Raw genomic sequence first — 18,750 nt, 5'->3', positions numbered from 1 at the left:
AAATCTGCCTTCTGTCCACAATGGTTCACATTCCTCCCATAGTTAGAATACACCCGTCCCTCTTTCAAGGCTCCTCAAAAATCTCATTCCATTCTAGTGTCATGCTCAGGCTCAAGGTCTAAGATTGCATCATCTATATCACATCTAGGTACAGATGAGGCTCCTTGGGTATAGCTCCTCGAGTATCATTTTCAAAGTGAAAACCTGTGAACTAAAGAAACAACTACATACACACACACAGAATACAATGGTGGGATAGGTATAAGATAACTCTTACATTCTTGTTCAAAAATGGGGGAAGTGGGGGTGCCCGGGTGGCTCAGTCATTAAGTGTCTGCCTTCAGCTCAGGTCACGATCCCAGGGTCCTGGGATTGAGCCACACATCGGGCTCTCTGCTCCGCGGGAAGCCTGCTTCTCCCTCTCCCACTGCTTGTGTTCCCTCTCTTGCTGTGTCTCTGTCAAATAATAAAATCTTAAAAAAAAAAAATGGGGGAGAAAAAAAATGGGGGACATGGGAGGCACACAACAGTCACTGGCCCCTAGCAATTCTGAAATCCAGCTGAGAACATTTTGCCAATTCTGTGGTGCCCATACACTCTCTGTAAGTTGTTCTCTGTAGCTCTTGGTTCTGCCCTCGGAGTTAAAACCTTTATTTTCCATAAAAAAAAAAACAACTGAGTAACAACAAAACCTCCTCCGTCAGCTTCCTAGACGAAAAAGATCAGGAGTCCAAAGTTCTTTTCTTCTCTGCACTCTTTCTATTTTAGTTCAAATTTGTACTGCTACCAGAACAATTCTCTTAAGAACTATGTGGGTTTTCTAAAAACCTTAGTGAGGTTCACTTTATTAGATAAAACACACCACTATAAATCTATTTGAGGCAAGAAGTTCTCTACCTGGGGCTCCCTGTGAGTATGCGGAGGGTAATACCCTTAAGATTCTTAGAATCTATTATTTAATAGATAGGATCTGCTGGGGACACCTTAAAATCTTCAGAGGGCCTTCTCTCAGTCTGAAATGTTCTATGAAGCACTACCTCAAATCTTTCTGAGGTCTTTACAAAGTATCCCCCATAGACCCACTCTGGATTTGACTTTGGTCTGAGGTCCTGTCTTAATTAACGACTAATTTACCATACGGGGAGGCTGGGAAAGAGAAATAGTATTATTGTCAAACTTGGCAAGTCCTGGTTCCTTCACCTGTAACAGTTCATTCTTTTAATTCTTTCTCTTGCACTTTATCATAGGCAGCAGAAGCCAGATGGCACTATCAGTACTCTGCTGGGAAATCCCCTCAGCCAGATTATTGAATTCATTTAGGTATATTTTCCAATTTTCACATGACTGCCAAGTGTCAGTGTTGCCTTCAGCTTCCAGTAAGTTTTTACTGCTTTCCTTTAGGCCCTCAATAATAGCCTCCATGGGGTCCTTTAGGCTTTCACTAACAGTCTCCTTGAAGCCCTTCCAGCTTCCACCTGCCACCTAGTCCTAAAGGCAACTGTGATTCCTGTGTAAATGGGCAGGTCCAGGGATTGCTTGAGTTTTCTCACAGCATGGTATCTGACTTTCAAGAAAGAATGTCCCAAGAAAGGATGGCAGAAGTACATGGCATTTTTTATGACCTAGCTCTGGAAGTCACATAGCATCACTTCAACTGTACTCCATTGTTCGAGGGTAAACACAAAGACGTCAGGTGCAAGGAAAGTGGCTATAGACTCTTATCTCCTGATAAGGGAATTGCAAGATTCCTAGAAGAGCATCTGAGATGGGAGTTGTTTTTGCAGTGATCTTGGCAATCTGTCCACGGAATTGTGTGTTATGTAGGAACACTGCTGAAAAGAAAGCTGAAGATTAAAAAAACCTTACTAGCAGCCACAGAAAAAAGACAACCTTCAAAGGAACAACAATAAATCTAACAACTGACGTAAAAACAGCAATGATGTAAACGGCAAACCACTGGAATGATACCTTCAAAGTGTTGACAGAAAATATGTGACAACCTAGAAGCCTATACTAGCAAAAGAGATACTTAAATATGAAAGCATTTATTTTTCATAAAGGTTATTGAAAAAAAATGAATGAAACCAGAATAAAGTCATTTTCAGAGAAATATAAATTGAGATAATATAGCATATCTGCAACAAAGGAAAAACTAAAGAGTATTCTTCAAGCACAAGGAAAATGATTCCAGGGGAGACCACATAGATGAAGGAAGAAATGGAATATAATGAAGAGGTTAAATATGTAGAGAAATCTAAATAAAATTTTTTTAAAGATTTTATTTATTTGAGAGGGAGAGCGCACAAGTGGGAGTGGGCGGGGAGAAGGAGAAGTAGGCTCCCCACTGAGCAGGGAGCCCAACAAAGGGCTCGATCCCAGGACCCCAGGATCGTGACCTGAACCAAAGGCACTCTTAACCAACTGAGCCACGCAGGTGCCCCAATAAATATTTACAAATAATATACTACGGAGTTTAAAATACACATAGGATTAAATTGCATATGTAGGAAGGAAATGAGTGGAAATGTTCTAAGATCACTGCATTTTTCACAAGGTGGTAAAAATACTAATTTTTATTTAATGTTAATAAATCAAGAGTTATTACCATAAGCTAATACAGGAGGTAAATGGAATAAATTTTATATAAAGTTTTTATTATTTAGAGAGAGAGAGCACACATGAGTGGTGGAGGGGCGGAGGGAAAAGGAGAGATTCTCAACCAGACTCCATGCTGAGCACAGAGCCCCATGCAGGGCTTGATCCCACAACCCTGAGATCATGACCTGAGCTAAAATCAAGAGTCGGCCGCTTAACCAACTGAGCCACCCAGGCCATCCTGAATAATTTTTAAAAAGCTAAAAGAAGATAAAAAATATAGAATAAGCAGGTAGAAAATAAATAATAATTTAAACTCAGATAGATCAGTAATTACATTAAGTGTAAATGGACTATACATTCCAGTAAAGAACAAAATATCAGGTTGATTTTCCTAGTATGTTCAATTTTCTGCTCTAAAAAATGGGTTTAGATCATATATAGTATTGATTTCCTGTCAGAGAGTAAGAGATGGACACCTTAACCTCAAGTCAGAGTAGGTATATGTATAGGGTATAAAGTAAAGGTATAAAATAACAGAATTATGACAGTTAAACCTTGTTCTAAGAATTTGTCATCGATGAATAATGAAATAAAATCTTACTGAGAAAGTCAGTTTAACCAATCTGTTTAAACTCTATCTCCTATGTATATTCAAAATGGATTCATATTAGGTATTAATTATATAGCATTTACTTTTTCAAGGTGAAATAAACCTGCTGAGTACCTTGTTGAAAGGAACTCCAAAAGAAACAGAAAAGCTTTTATTTTCTGTTGTTGCCTTCAGTCATTCAACTTCACTCAACAAATATTTATTGAAAGCCTGCTACGTGGGATGCAATGTTCTAAGCTCCTGGCACAGATGAACAAAGATAACAAAGTCTTTGCTGTCGAGAGCATTTATTCTAGTTGGGAAATGAGAAAATAAAATGATAAATGCTGTGAAGAATAAAAAAAATATTAGAGCATGATGAGAGAGGTGACATTTTTTTTTTTAAAGACTTTTATTTATTTATTTGACAGAGAGATAGCGAGAGCAGGAACACAAGCAGGGGGAGTGGGAGAGGGAGAAGCAGGCTCCCCACCGAGCAGGGAGCCCGATGTGGGACTCGATCCCAGGATCCTGGGATCATGACCTGAGCCAAAGGCAGACGCCCAACGACTGAGCCACCCAGGCGCCCGAGAGAGGTAATATTTTAAATAGACTGGTGAAGGAAGTATTTGAATAGGTAGTTTTTGAGCAGAGTCCTGATTGGAGGATGAGGGAGTGGGTCAAACTTCAGGCTGAGGGAATTTAAATAGGCAATGCTTCTGAATAGTCATTTCCCCAAAGAAAATATACAAATTGCCAATAAGCACACGAGAAGATGCTCCGTATCATTAGGAAAATACAAATTAAAGCCACAATGAGGGGCGCCTGTGTGGCTCAGTCGGTTAAGCGTCCGCCTTCGGCTCAGGTTATGATCTCAGGGTCCTGGGATCGAGCCCCGCATCGGGCTCTCTGCTCAGCTGCGAGTCGGCTTCTTCCTCTCCCTCTGTGATCTCTCTGGCTCTCACTCTCTCTCAAATAAATAAATAAAATCTTTAAAAAACAAAGCCACAGTGAGATACCACTTCTCACCACTAGAATTGCTATAATGAAAAAGACAGAGGGATAACTGGCTGACTCAATCGGTAGAGCATGTGACTCCTGATCTTGGGGTTGTGAGTTTGAGCCCCATGCTGGGCGTGGAGCCTACTTAAAAAAAAAAAAAGATAAAAACAAGTGTTGGTGAGGATGTGGAGAAACTGGGTACAGGGTTTCTTTTTGGGGTGATAAAATTGTTCTTGAATTAGTGGTGGTGGTGGTTGCACAACCTTGTGAATATACTAAAACCACTGAATTGTAAACTTTAAATAAGTGAGTTGTATGGTATGTAAATTAAATCATACTACATAAAGATGTTTTTCTTTTAAGTAGAATACACTCCTAAGATTTGCTTTCAGCTGAATAAAAACTTAAAGTAAATGTTTTATGTAAGATTCAAAAATTGGTAAAAGTAAAAAATATATTGTTTAAAGATACAAACATGGGGCACCTGGGTGGCTTAGTTGGTTAAGTGTCCAACTCTCAATTTCAGCTCAGGTCATGATCTCAGGGTGGTGACATCAAGCCCCATGTCAGGCTCTGCACTCAGTGGGGAGTCTGCTTGGAATTCTCTCTCTCCCCCTCCATCTGCCCTTCCCCCGGCATGCTCTCTCTCTCTCTCAAATAAATCAATAAATCTTATTTTAAAAAAGTATCCATTAGCGGGGCGCCTGGGTGGCTCAGTCGTTAAGAGTCTGCCTTCGGCTCAGGTCATGATCCCAGGGTCCTGGGATCGAGCCCCGCATCGGGCTCCCTGCTCCGCCGGAAGCCTGCTTCTCCCTCTCCCACTCCCCCTGCTTGGGTTCCCTCTCTCGCTGTGTCTTTCTCTGTCAAATAAATAAAAAAAATCTTAAAAAAAAAAAAAGTATCCATTAGCATTGCAATTCCTCTACATCTTCCCATATATTTTATTTTATTTTTTTAAAGATTTTATTTATTTATTTGAGAGAGAGAATGAGATAGAGAGAGCGTGAGAAGGGGGAGGGTCAGAGGGAGAAGCAGACTCCCCGCCTAGCAGGGAGCCCGATGCGGGACTTGATCCCGGGACTCCAGGATCATGACCTGAGCCGAAGGCAGTGGCTTAACCAACTGAGCCACCCAGGCGCCCCTACATCTTCCCATTTAAAAAAAAATTTTTTTTTAAGTAATCTCTACACCCAAAATGCTCAAACTCACAACCCTGAGATCAAGAGTCACATGCTCTACTGACTGAGCCAACCAGGTGCCCCTACATCTTCCCATTTTACTTTAAGATTTTATTTTCAAGTAATCTCTACACCCCATGTGGGCTCAAACTCACAACCCCGAGATTCAAGAGTTGCATGCTCTACCGATCAAGACAGCCAGGCACCTGTCTTCCCACTTTAATCTCATAAATACATGAATGGGTGGTGCTCTTCATACAGAATGGTTCTCTTGTCTTACGATGCTGTTCTCTACTAACTTGTATATGTATATATATATATATATATATATATATATATATATTTATATTTATATATATACACACGTATATATGATACAATATCTTGCCCATTATAATTATAATTTCAGACCTTTAAATTTTATTTTAAAAAATGTTTTCCAAGACTTAATGGATTTGAGAGAGAGAGAGCACGAGCAGGGGGAGGGGCAGAGGGAGAAGCAGACTCCCCACTGAACAGGGAGCCTGATGTGGCTCGATCTCAGAACCCTGGGATCATGACCCGAGCTAAAGGCAGACACTTAACCAACTGATCCACCCAGGTGCCCCGACACCATTAAACTTTAATCACATAAAGAGATGAGAAGGGACAACAGGGTTCTTCAGAAGGAGTGTCTCCCATATTATGCCATCCCTTCTAAGATCTTCACGGATCACAGAAATGCCAATCAGCGTCTATATATCTACCTCACTTCATGCTCAGAAAGAAATGAGAAGGCTTTGGTCTACTCTAAGGTGAACTAACTATATATAATCTGCATGAAAGTATCAATATTTTTTTTGGATTTTCTTCATAATCCCAGGATTCTGACTATAGCTTTTATTTGGTCTCAGGTATGGCCAAAGCCTGGAGCTGTATGAGCTTTGGCATTGGTTAAAGTAAATACTGCATAGTCACTGTGTATCCTAAGCCAATATTGATGTTTCTACTAGTTCCTAGTAATTCTTGCTGGAAGGTCCAAGTTTTTACATGTTGTTCTTGATGATTTGAGCATAGGACATTCCTCTAAGACCCAGCAAATGCCATTCAGTTTATCCAAGGATATTATCACCTCCTAGACAAGTTCAAGGTCCTATGGTAGAGATTCCAGATGTCCTAATTAGAGAGCACACTCAAGATGTGAAGGACCACCAGTGGAAACAATGCAATGTAGTCTCAATCTATGTAGTCCACTGGGTAGGGCAGCATTAGTTTGTGCAGCTGGAGGAAACACTGACAGGACATTAGGCAGGAAAGATAATTCCAGTTAGCAGGACCTGAGTCTGACTGATATTGACAATATTATAATAGAAAATTGTGATATTATAAGAGGAAAGTCTATCTGGGGAGAAGATTTGGACTTTAAAGCTTAGGGTAAAAAGATGAGGGGATGAGAGCACTGTCTTCTGGCTGTTTTTCCTGGGCTTTCAAGAAATCAGAACAGGCAGGCAGCATTCAGCTGGTCTCTCCCCAGACCAGATTCTCTGACTTTTCTTCTCAGGATGTTGAAGGGCAAATTTATTTAGTCCTCCATAGATCACCACAAACTTACCCAGTAATAGAGGTAAAAGAAGAAGGTTTCCAAGGGCCAATGAATAGACACACTATTGGGAAGAGACCCAATGACTCACCAGAAATCCAGCTCTCACCATAATATACAACCAGACTTCTGGAAAATCTATGTTGGCTACTAGGATCATAGGATAAGGGCAGAGGACATTCAGATTGACCAGACTGAATTGGGGGAGAGGGGGTCTCACAGTGAGCACTCTCCTCTGAATATGATGTTCCAAGAGTTAGATGCTGTTTCTGTGTTTGATGAGATTATGGAGATTACCATGATCCTTCATATGGGATGTTAGAGAACTGCAGTCTTGGAAAATTATAACAGAAGGAATCAGGAATGATGAAAGAGGCCATCGGAATCAGCCTGAGACAGGCTGCCCCAGTTGCCCAAATAATCTGCTTTTCACTAAAATGCAAAGAAACTGGCATTCCTATTTTCTCAAAAATTTACATCCTGCTCTTCCAAACAGTTAGAAGCAGAGCTATTGCAGGGCATGGATGGTGTTGGTGGTGAATAGCTGGAGAATTGGGCAAATAGAAAATGTATTTCTGTGGGGTGCCTGGCTGGCTCAGTAGGTAGAGCATGCAACTCTTGGGGTTGTAAGTTTGAGCCTGATGTTGGGTGTAGAGATTACTTAAAAATAAAATTCTTTAAGGGCAGCTGGCTGGCTTAGTCAGTTAAGCATCTGCCTTCAGCTCAGGTCATGATCCCAGGATCCTGGGATCCAGTCCCACATCAGGCTCCCTGCTCAGGGGGGGAGTCTGCTTCTCCCTCTACCCCATACCCCTGCTCGTAATCTCTCTCTCTCATGCTCTCTCTCTCTCTCAAATAAAAATCTTAAAAAAATAAGATCCTTTAAAGAGTGTATTTTTGTGAGCTAGTGTTTCATTCTGTTCATACAACTGTTTCTTTGTCAAACTATCTGGTTATTGCTTACTAGTGATTTAATACAATTACAACAGTAAGTGATGTAGCACCTGAAAGAGTTAATCTCTCAAACTCCCCAGTAACAGCTGCCACTAGGGCAACACTCCTGGCAAACACTCAACATAACTTCTGTAATTCAAAGTTCTGGAAACTGAGCCAAGAGCAGGCTCACCAGGTTAAGAATAAAGCTGTTTTTGTATCCAGACAGCAAGTAGCTGTTTTGAAAACTATGCTTTCCATTTAATCTCTCTGAACGTAGGGAACTTTTCCTTAAAGACTAAGGACAAGGCCCCTCAAAGGGAGAGACATGTGGCCCTAATGTCCTTTCTCCCTAGACCTGTTACAATATCAGATTCCTCATATGCCTGAGTCCAGATGCTTCGGACAAGGGAAATATTCAAGTATTTCAGGGGATTTAGATACAGGATGAGAGATAATGCAAATTCTTGGAAACCTCAATCAAATGGGAAAGACTAAATGTTCAAGGATACAGACGAGGAAGGGCCTGAGGTGGACAGCTTTTCCTAGCTCCAAAGTGGGACACAGAAGATCAAAGGTATTCTTTTTGGTGATTTCATCAGGCCCTAATACTGTTCTTTGTTGTTTAAACCTTTTATTTTGAAATAATTTTAGACCCACAGAAATGTTACAAAACTCGTACAGGGTTCCCTATACCATTCCTCCCCTTTCCTTAATGTTAGCACCTTACATAACCATGCCACAAATACAGAAGTCAGGAAGTGAACATTGATAGAATACTCTGTAACCATGAGACTATTATTGCAATTAAGTTATTGCTATCTTGGAGAAAGAACTTCCTCAAATGTATACTGGCTGCTAAAAAACGGAAATGTGGAGCTCTCTTGTCCCACCAAACCTGTAAACAGGAAATAGTACCAGGCCAGATCATGAGTGAAATCATAGCTGATACTGGGGTAACTGGGAATCCATTCCCACTTCCAACCTTTTCCCCTTCAACTCTCAGTTGGGTTATTGGAAACATAGATGGATCTCAGATGTCAATTGAGGATTACAGAAAACGAATGTAATGAATCTGTAACTGTTTTTCTATAGGAAGATCTTTCTAAATCATCCCTAACTGCGGGGCGCCTGGGTGGCTCAGTCCTTAAGTGTCTGCCTTTGGCTCAGGTCATGATCCCAGGGTGCTGGGATCGAGTCCCGCATTAGGCTCTCTGCTCGGTGGGAAGCCTGCTTCTCCCTTTCCCACTGTTCTCTCTTGCTCGCTGTATCTCTCTGTCAAATAAATAAATAAAATCTTTAAAAAAAAAATCATCCCTTGATTGGTATCCTTTTATTGATCTTACTAGGGCATTGTTTTTAATCCCAATACTTTTTTTTTTTTTTTTTTTTTACATATTAGACATCAACAACATTTTGCTGTCACTTGGTGGCCAGTGATTTACCTTTACAGTCTTGCCTCCAAGATATTTCAACTCTCTAACATTTGACATAATCTGTTAAAGTGATATTTAAACGGGTGTCCTAAGCCTAATTCAGATAGGAAATTACTCATTATATTGATAGCATACTGATCAGGTGACACTGAAGTAACTTTCTGAAGTTCAGCCTTTCCATATTGAGTTTATAACTAAAAGTCAGCGGACTATTATGCATGGAAAAGGTCAGGGGCCTTCTCAGACAGAACCCTTTCTGGGAGTGTAATTATCTGGGGGTAACCAGAGAGATTCTATATCAGGCAAATGTTACCCATAAAGTCCCTACCCCTAAAATAGGGACACAAAAATTAATTTTTATGTTTAATATTGGAGATAGTATGCTACATATCTGGGTTTTAAGCTACAGCTACTTCATCAAGTCACTAGACAAATTTGTTAGATTTGTTAGATTTGACAAATTTGACAGATTTGTTAGATTCTAAATAAATTAGAATTTGTATGAAGCCACCCCCCTTTCTTATAGCAACTGATTCTTTTTCAGATTATGGGCAACCCACCCCGGCAGTTGGCCTGTAAAGTATCTATTTCTTCCATAGAGTTCCTAAGTGCAGAATTCCCCACAGGAAGGCATTTTCAATGGCCCAGCCTCTCCTCCCCTTTTTTTTTTTTTTTTTAAAAGATTTTATTCATCCATTTGACAGAGACATAGAAAAGAGCACGCACAAACGGGAATAGCAGAGAAAGAGGGAGAAGCAGGCTCCCCACTGAGCAGGGAGCCCAACGTGGGGCTCGATCCCAGGACCCAAGGCCTCCCTCTTAGCTGCTTTTCCCTCATGTGCCATTTCTGTGCCTCTTCACAGCAACCTAGGTATCAGGGAAGGGAGAGGGAGAAGCCACCTATTTCTTTGCCTTTCTGAAATCTGAGTGCAGATTTCATTTTTTAAATTTCTTTTTTCTTTTCTTTTCTTTCTCTTTCTTTGGGCAGGCAGCAGAGGGAGAGGGAGAATCTCAAGCAGGCTCCACACCCAGCACGGAGCCTGATGTGTGGGTTGATCTCATGACCCTGAGCTGAAATCAAGAGTCAGACACTTAACCTGTTAAGTCACCCAGGCGCCCCTGAGGGCAGATGTCAACTGTGCTGGTGGCTGCTGCAGCCTAGGTAAATTCTTTGTAAGCTGAGTGTTCCTAGATTGAGCACAGCCTGCAACACTTTATTTTTTTAAAGATTTTATTTATTTATTTGAGAGAGAGAGAGCACGAAGAGGGAGAGGGAGAAGTAAACTTCCTGCTGAGCAGAGAGCCCAACCCAGGGCTCAATCCCAGGACCCTGGGATCATGACCGGAGCCGAAGGCAGATGCTTAACCGACTGGGCCACCCAGGCGCCCCAGCCTGCAACACTTTACACAACAGGTATTTTAAATACCCAACAGCAGTTACTTCAGGAGGTAGAGCTGTCAAAGCTCACTGAAATTCTCAGATCTGGGACCTAGTCTGGCTTCTTTTTGTTCAGTTTTTAAAAATATGTATTGAGCTTCCACTTGCTGGGCATCTTCTGTGTGTTCCATCCACCTTGTTGTGTAACCAAGTAGGCTGAGCTGAATGGTCAGGTTCAGCTAAAGAAAGGCACTGGCAAAAATGTGAAGGGCAAGAGGAGAGTGAGGTCAAGGTATTTATTCCCTCCCCACTCCTCCTACCACACCACCATGGCTACCAGCCTCCTGCCAGGCAGCCCTCTGCCCTTGAGCCTTCAGGGTCCAAGGTTCTGCACCCAACCTTGTTTGTTTTTTGACCTTGCCAATGCCTTTGTAAATAGTCCCTTTATGAAACTCTCCGCAAATTACCCAATTGGAAAGTGCCACTTGTTTCCTGCCAGAACTCTGACACAACAACACTGACACTGCCAGTGACCAGATTTGTGAATTGAAAAGCAAAACTCTTGGGGCACCTGGGTGGCACAGTGGTTAGGCGTCTGCCTTTGGCTAGGGTCGTGATCCCAGCGTTCTGGGATCTAGCCCCGCACGGAGCCCCGCATGGGGCATCGGGCTCCCTGCTAGTTGGGAAGCCTCCTTCTCCCTCTGCTTGCCATTTCCCCTGCTTGTGCTCTTTCTCTCTCTCTCAAATAATAAAAATAGTAAGTCTTAAGAAAAGCAAAACTCTTACTAAGCACCTGCTATATAGTTTTATCAGTGCGGTGTTTTTACCTATATTAGCCCATGTAATCATCACAATATGCCTTTTACAGACAAGGAGACTGGATTCAGAGACTTAATTACATATCTTGCTAAGGATCACCAGGCTATTGAGCAGGATCAGACTGGAATTCAGGTAGATTTCACTCCATAAACATCTACCTGCTCTGAAAGCCACCCTTGGTACCCTTAGCTTTAGGGAAAAGGCTCGGTAAAGGATTGAGGCAAGGGAAGGATTAGGCTGTTTCCCCACTGATCATCTGAATTACAATCACCTGGGATGCTTTATAAAACTCCAGATTCTCGGAACTGCCAGTATCTTTCCCAATCTCGGCCGTCTTTGTACCTCTATTTCACACTCACTGCGCTGGATTGCACAATAATGAACTCTGATTTTAGCAGCTACTTTCTTCCGATCAGACGCTAGTGGATTTGCACAAACACCAGGAGACCTCACACAGCGGCTTAGAGTGTCTCACGTGAGTCCAAAAGAAGAAGTGCAAAGGTTCCAACTGCGACTGCTTCCCAGGGTGGTGGAGAGGCGCCTGGCTGGACACTTGACCGAGGAGGGCTGACGCCCCTGTTCCGCAGAAATCGAGATGGCGGCGACGGTAATCCTGCAGCCCGCGGGCCGCTGCAGCTGGGACGAGCCCGTTCGCATCGCCGTGCGCGGCCTGGCCCCGCGACAGCCCGTCACGCTGCGCGCGTCCCTGCGCGACGAGAAGGGCACGCTCTTCCGGGCCCACGCGCGGTACCAAGCCGACGCCGGCGGCCTCCTGGACCTGGAGCGCGCGCCCGCGCTGGGCGGCAGCTTCACGGGGCTCGAGCCCATGGGGCTGCTCTGGGCCCTGGAGCCCGAGAAACCCCTGGTGCGGTTGGTGAAGCGGGACGTGCAGACGCCCTTCGCCGTGGAGCTGGAGGTGCTCGACGGCCACGAGCCGGACGCCGGGCGCGTCCTGGGCCGGGCGGTGCACGAGCGCGACTTCCTGCGGCCGGGCGTGCGGCGGGAGCCGGTGCGCGCGGGCCGGGTGCGCGCCACGCTCTTCCTGCCCCCAGGTGAGCGCCCCGGATCCCAGGCTGTTCTGGAGAACCGGGTGGAGGAGTCCCGGGACCCTGGGCAGCCTCTTGCCTGGCGGGGGGGTTGGGGGGGAACCACGTGGTTGTGGAACTTTCCTAAGCTCATCCCCGCACTCCAGAGCCTATCATGGATTCTGGATAGACGTTTTTCCTCTAAGTTTCATGGCACTTCCTAGAGTCACTACCGGAACTCCTTAGCTGTATGCTAAAAAGTGCATTTATTTCAAGTGCCCGCCAGGCGGCTGTGTCAGATACCAGTATTAAGTAATGACTTACGCTGCTTTGCCTTTTTTCACATGAAACTTCCAAGGAAGCTAAAACCCACAGATAGAGGCAGTGCCCCATAATCCTAAAAAGCAAACTGATGGTCACCTTCCCCCATCATAAACAGTCTGTCAGTGATTCTTTTGTTTGTTTTTTTAAGATTTTATTTATTTTTGAGAGAGAGAGTGGGCACAAGCAGGGGGGAAGGGCAGAGGGAGAAGCAGGCTCCCTGCTGAGCAGGACCCTGGGATCATGACCTGAGCTGAAGGCAGACCCTTAACCGAGGGAGCCACCCAGGCATCCCTGGCAGTGATTCTTAATCTTGGTTGATTTTCCCCCACCCCAGGGGACATTTGGCAATATCTGGAGACATTTTTGATTCTCACAACTGAAGGGTGGGGGCGGGGGGCGTTATTGGCATCTAGTGAGTAGAGGCCAGAGATGTTGCTAAACGTTCACAATGCACAGGGCAGCCCACACAACAAAGAAATATCTTACTCAAAATGTCTATAGTGCTGAGATTGAGAAACCCTGGTCTAAGTAAAAAGGTGCTTACTAGGTGAAAGGGGCCTGGAAACAAGACCCTTGACCCAACTTTTACAACCAAATTCCTGGTTGAAACCCCTCCTATATAGAAATGCTGGAGTTGCCACAACAATTCTGTCATTCTCCAAAACAAGAGGCCCTGGTTTATTCTTACAGCTCGTCAGCAATTCCCAACCTTAACTAGTGGCTGCACACTCAATTGTGAACTCCTGCGGCTGCGATCAGATTTAACACATCTCTGGGTATCTATATTCCTAGAGGCTTGCCCAGGGATATAGTAGGAGCTCAATAAATCATACCGACTGATTCAGTAAGAATCTCCCCCAGGGGCACCTGGGTGGCTCAGTTAGTTAAGTGACCACCTCTTTGATTTCAGGTCAGGTCGTGATCTCAGGGTCCTGGGGTGGAGGGAGCCCTGTCTTGGGCTCTGCACTTAGCAGGGCGCCTGCCTGAGATTCTCTTCCTCTCCGTCTGCCCCTTCCCGTGTTCCCTCACGTGGGTGCTTGCTCACTCTCTCAAATAAATAAAAGCTTCAAAAAAAAAAAAACACTTAAAAAGAATCTCCCCCCAAAAAAACCTTTCACCACCCATCACGGTATCTGATATTCCAGTCAAGTCAATCTTTTGTTAACTATTTCAGTGTCTACTATGTGGTCCATTTAAAAATTGTTTTCTGTCTCAAAGCCTTTTGTAAATAATGTAGAAGAGTTCAATCATTTAACAAATACATATTAAGTCAAGGACCATGCTACATACTGGGATGGAATAGATAGCAAAGTCAGACATGGTCCTCACTGTACTTACAGCCTAATAAAGGACCCAGGTAACTATACTTGCACTTATAGATGTGGCAAGTGCTGTGATAGGGAGAAGGAGAGGCCCAGGGTGCTGGTGGGAACATATAAAAGGCTATCTGACTCAACTCAGCCTTGGGGGAGATCTGGGAATTCTTCTGGGAAGGGAGATCTAAATTTAGGTTTGAAAACTGAGGAGTCAACCAGATCATAAAAACTAGAGAGGGGAAGAGACTAGTGTATACCACTTTCAGGAGCGAAAGAGAACAGCACATTTAGGGATGGTATTATTTAAGGCTGGAGCAGAGAGTGCAAGGACACGCAGAGTACATTTAATAAACCCTTATGTATGTAGAACATTTTACAGCTCTCAAAGTATTCTCAAATAGATTTTTTTTTTGAGGAAAATTTTGTGGGAAATGTACATCTCATCATGTGCTATTTCTAATTTGGTATAAATATATATATGGTGTGTATATATACACTACCATACATATACCATATATATATATGAAAATATGTGAAAAATTCTGGAGAAAATAAATAATTTTGTTCCCCCTCCCTTCTCCCTGAAGGTTACTAAAAGAAGAAAAAAGGAAAATTATTTTAAAAAGGATCCTTTTTCCACTCACTCCCCCACCCCCAACCTTCCCTGCTTCAGAAACTTCTCTTTGCTGACTGCCAAAATCTGAAACTCGAGAATGTCTTTTGAGAGTCTAAAGCTCCTTATGATTTGTGGTGCTTTCTAGGTGCAGGACCCTTCCCTGGGATCATCGATCTGTTTGGAAGTGGTGGTGGCCTTTGTGAATACAGGGCCAGCCTCCTGGCTGGACATGGTTTTGCTGTGCTTGCTCTGGCTTATTTTGGATTTGAAGACCTCCCTGAATATTTGGATGATATGCACCTGGAGTACTTTGAAGAAGCCGTGGACTTCATGCTGCAGCATCCAAAGGTGGGTTCTAGTGTTTGCCTGAATGCAGAGGAGAGGGGATAGAGGGACACAGGACTGGATTCAAACACCCTCCCAGGACACCAGGGGCTAGAAATATGTCATGAGACACCAAAGTTCCTTCAAAAGTTACTAGGATTATTATTTTCATTTCTACCCATTTCTCTCCAATCTCTTAAGACTCAACTGTTTATTTCCCTTTAATTCTTGACCATAATTCAAAGCGCTCTACTAAAATGTTACTAACCTTAAATTCTGGTTCTCCATCTACCACCACATGGCCTTATAATCCTGAACAAGGCAACTGCTTTCTCTGAGATTCAGTTTTTCTCACTTATAAGGCTAATGTAAATGTATAGAGGAAAACATTTGACTATTAAGAGACATTTTTAGGACATTTGAATAGGGACTGTATTTGATGATACTAAGGAATCATTAATTTTGTTAAATGTGATAATGGTATTATGTTTTTATAGAGAGTTCTTATCTGAGACTGAAAAAATAATCAAAACATTTGGTCTGATTATAAATGGAATACATACTCTGCAACTATCTAGACTTAAAGAAACTCAAATATTCTAATGTTAAGTAATAAAATGTTCTATAAGTTCTATAGGATAGTCTAACACTGCCAGAATTCAGGGAATGGTCTCTTAGCAGAGCTGCTACAACCTAGATGATCTTGAACTGTGATTATTGGTTTATTAGAAGAGATAAGGCCCCAGGGAAAAAGAAGAGACCGGTATATACTCAGTTGTGCCCTTAGGCCTAGGCAAGAGGGGCTTCTGTCCTGGACCTTTTGTTTTAGATGGCCACATTCTGGCCTGCCTTTGGGCTGCATCCCTGCCCACAGGGTGAGGAATCCAAGGGACCCAGGGAATGTATCCACCTGGAATTCATGTGCCTTACACACACACACACGCACACACACACACACACACACACCATGCCCTTGTGATATGGAACCCCAGAATTCTTTGCCAAATAGCACTAATCCTGCTTCCAGGCTCTATGTCTCTTCTCTGGTCTGTCAATGTGAATACACCTAGGCCTTCACCATGTAGGCTGGGGTGTCCACATACATGTGTGAGAGGCCCCAAAGTACATGATGGAACTGGGGATGGGAAAAGAAGGAAGGTGGACCAGGGACCAAGGACTGGGTCTGGCTCTCCCCCAGGCCACATTCCAGTACAGAACTTCAGGGATTCCCAAGCTTTCAAATTTCCTGTTATGGAGGTATATTTATCAAGGTGGGAAAAAAGAATATACTTGAAGAGTTTGTTCATTTGATTTATAACGTTTAAATATTTAGGTATGGGGTGTATGGGTCTCTGTGTGTACTCTTGACCCAGTCACCATAAATATTAGTGGAAGGCCTGTATATTAAGACATCAATTGATTTGCTTATTAGAAGACAGTTGAGCTTTGTGGATTGTTGCATAAGGAAAGAAAGCGAATGAAATTTAAGAAAGCTACCTAGAGAATATAAAATCACCATTTATGTCCTCCACTTACAAATTCTAAGCTTGTTCTGTTTCTCTTCTTCAGGTGAAAGGCCCTAATGTTGGGCTTCTTGGCTTCTCCAAAGGAGGTGACCTGTGTCTCTCCATGGCCTCTTTCTTGAAAGGCATCACTGCCACGGTACTTATCAATTCCTGTGTGGCCAACACAATAGTTGCTCTGCATTACAAGGATATGATTGTTCCCAGTCTTGGCAGTGACATAGGAAGATGTACAATTAATGAATCAGGACTTTGGAATTTTCTGGATGTTTGGGACAATCCACTGGAGGAACGCAATCACCCAAGTATTATTCCACTGGAAAGGGCCCAGGGGCCCTTCCTGTTTATTGTTGGCATGGATGATCATAACTGGAGGAGTGACTTCTATGCTCAAATAGCCTCTGAACGGTTACAAGCCCATGGGAAAGACAGACCCCAGATAATCTACTACCCAGGAACTGGTCATTGTATTGAACCAGCTTATTTTCCTCCTTGTAGAGCTTCTGTACATACAGTGTTACACCAACCAATATTCCATGGAGGTGAGCCAAAGGCTCAATCAAGGGCACAGGTAGATGCCTGGCAGCAAATTCAAACTTTTTTCCATAAACATCTCAATGGTAAAAAATCTGTCCAGTCCAGCAAAATATAACATTGTAATCATAGACCAGATACTATTAATAAAAATCTAATTCATACAACATGTGTTGGGTTTTCCAAAGCACATAGGGAACTTTTGGTAACAAAATAATTATCTCAGCTCCTTGTCAGGTCCTGTTGGATTCCAAGGCTTTGCAACCCTCCTTTCTTCACTGCCACCCCTCTCTCCCCTGAACTTTACCTACCATATAGGCTTAACCCTGATTTTATCCATAGGATCCATCTTAACCTGAAATAGGAGAAATGTAAGAAGTGCCTACCCAACTCTCAATTGCTGGCCTAGCTTTGACCTGTGTTCTGGTTGTGAAGACTGAGCTTCTGTATTGCTGAGAGTTCCATATCCCCTTTGGACCCTAACTGACCATGTCTGAACCTTGGGAACATACCCACTTGAATCCCTTAAGGAATGGACTCTGCTTCTTTCTTGCCAGTACACGTTCCTGAATGTGTATTCAAGACTTGTCTCTGAACCCCACTCTGAAGATTGGGGGCATTGATATTTTTCATATGCTAAGCTTTGCTTTTATTTTATGAATGCAAAGCTTTGCTTTTATTTTACGAATGAAACCTCAATTTCTTCCTTACTGATAATGTATCCTTTACAAAATTCAACATTTATAAAGGATAACTTTACAAAGTAAAGCTGAATTCTTTACAACAAAATTTATTGTAAGCAAAACTGTATTGATATACTGATTTAACCAATTTTTTAAAAGATTTTATTTATTTGAGAGAGATAGAGGGAGCATAAGGGGGGAGGGGCAGAGGGAGAGGGAGAAACAGACTCCCTGGTGAGCAGGGAGCCCAACATGGAGCTCAATCCCAAGACCCTGAGATCATGACCTGAGCCGAAGGCAGACGCTTAACCGACAGCCACCCAGGTGCCCCATAACCAATTTTTGAAGGATTTCTTTATTAATCTGAGAGAGAAAGATAGAGGAGGGGCAGAGGGAGAGGGAGAGAGAATCCCAAGCAGACTCCTCACCCAGCGTGGAGCCCGATGCAGGGCTTGATCCCACAACACTGAGATCATGACCTCAGTCAAAACCAAGAGTCAGATGCCTAACCGACCACACCACCCAGGCACCCCGATACAACAGATTTTTTTTTTTTAAAGATTTTATTTATTTATTTGACAGACAGTGAGAGAGGGAACCCAAGCAGGGGGAATGGGAGAGGGAGAAGCAGGCTTTCCCGCCAAGCAGGGAGCCCAATGTGGGGCTCGATCCCAGGCACCTGGGACCATGACCTGAGCCGAAGGCAGATGCTTAACAACTGAGGCACCCAGGTGCCCCCCGATACAACAGATTTTTAAGAGTACCGTGTGGGCCACTGCCTTAATCCTTGGATGTCATATAAACTTGCCAAATTAGACTTCCTCCCAGCATCATCTGTTCCTATTGCCTTCCCACTGGGAAGTACTGGGATCAGTCTGCTTCAACTCATTGCA

The 18,750-nt window shown here is 43.2% G+C and overlaps 1 protein-coding gene across 1 annotated transcript; it reads left to right on the top strand.

Annotated features, from left to right (window-relative positions):
* Positions 1-11,933: 11,933 nt before the first annotated feature.
* Positions 11,934-17,773, top strand: ACOT6 (acyl-CoA thioesterase 6). Its single transcript, XM_021679548.2, has 3 exons — positions 11,934-12,564; positions 14,939-15,141; positions 16,687-17,773. The coding sequence occupies exons 1-3, from the start codon at positions 12,108-12,110 to the stop codon at positions 17,290-17,292; spliced, it is 1,266 nt and encodes a 421-aa protein (XP_021535223.1). The 5' UTR covers positions 11,934-12,107; the 3' UTR covers positions 17,293-17,773.
* The last annotated feature ends 977 nt before the right edge of the window (positions 17,774-18,750 follow it).

This window comes from Neomonachus schauinslandi, chromosome 9, assembly GCF_002201575.2.
Source record: "Neomonachus schauinslandi chromosome 9, ASM220157v2, whole genome shotgun sequence".
In the NCBI taxonomy this organism is placed as follows: domain Eukaryota; kingdom Metazoa; phylum Chordata; class Mammalia; order Carnivora; family Phocidae; genus Neomonachus; species Neomonachus schauinslandi.
This window is presented reverse-complemented; position numbering and strand designations above follow the sequence as displayed.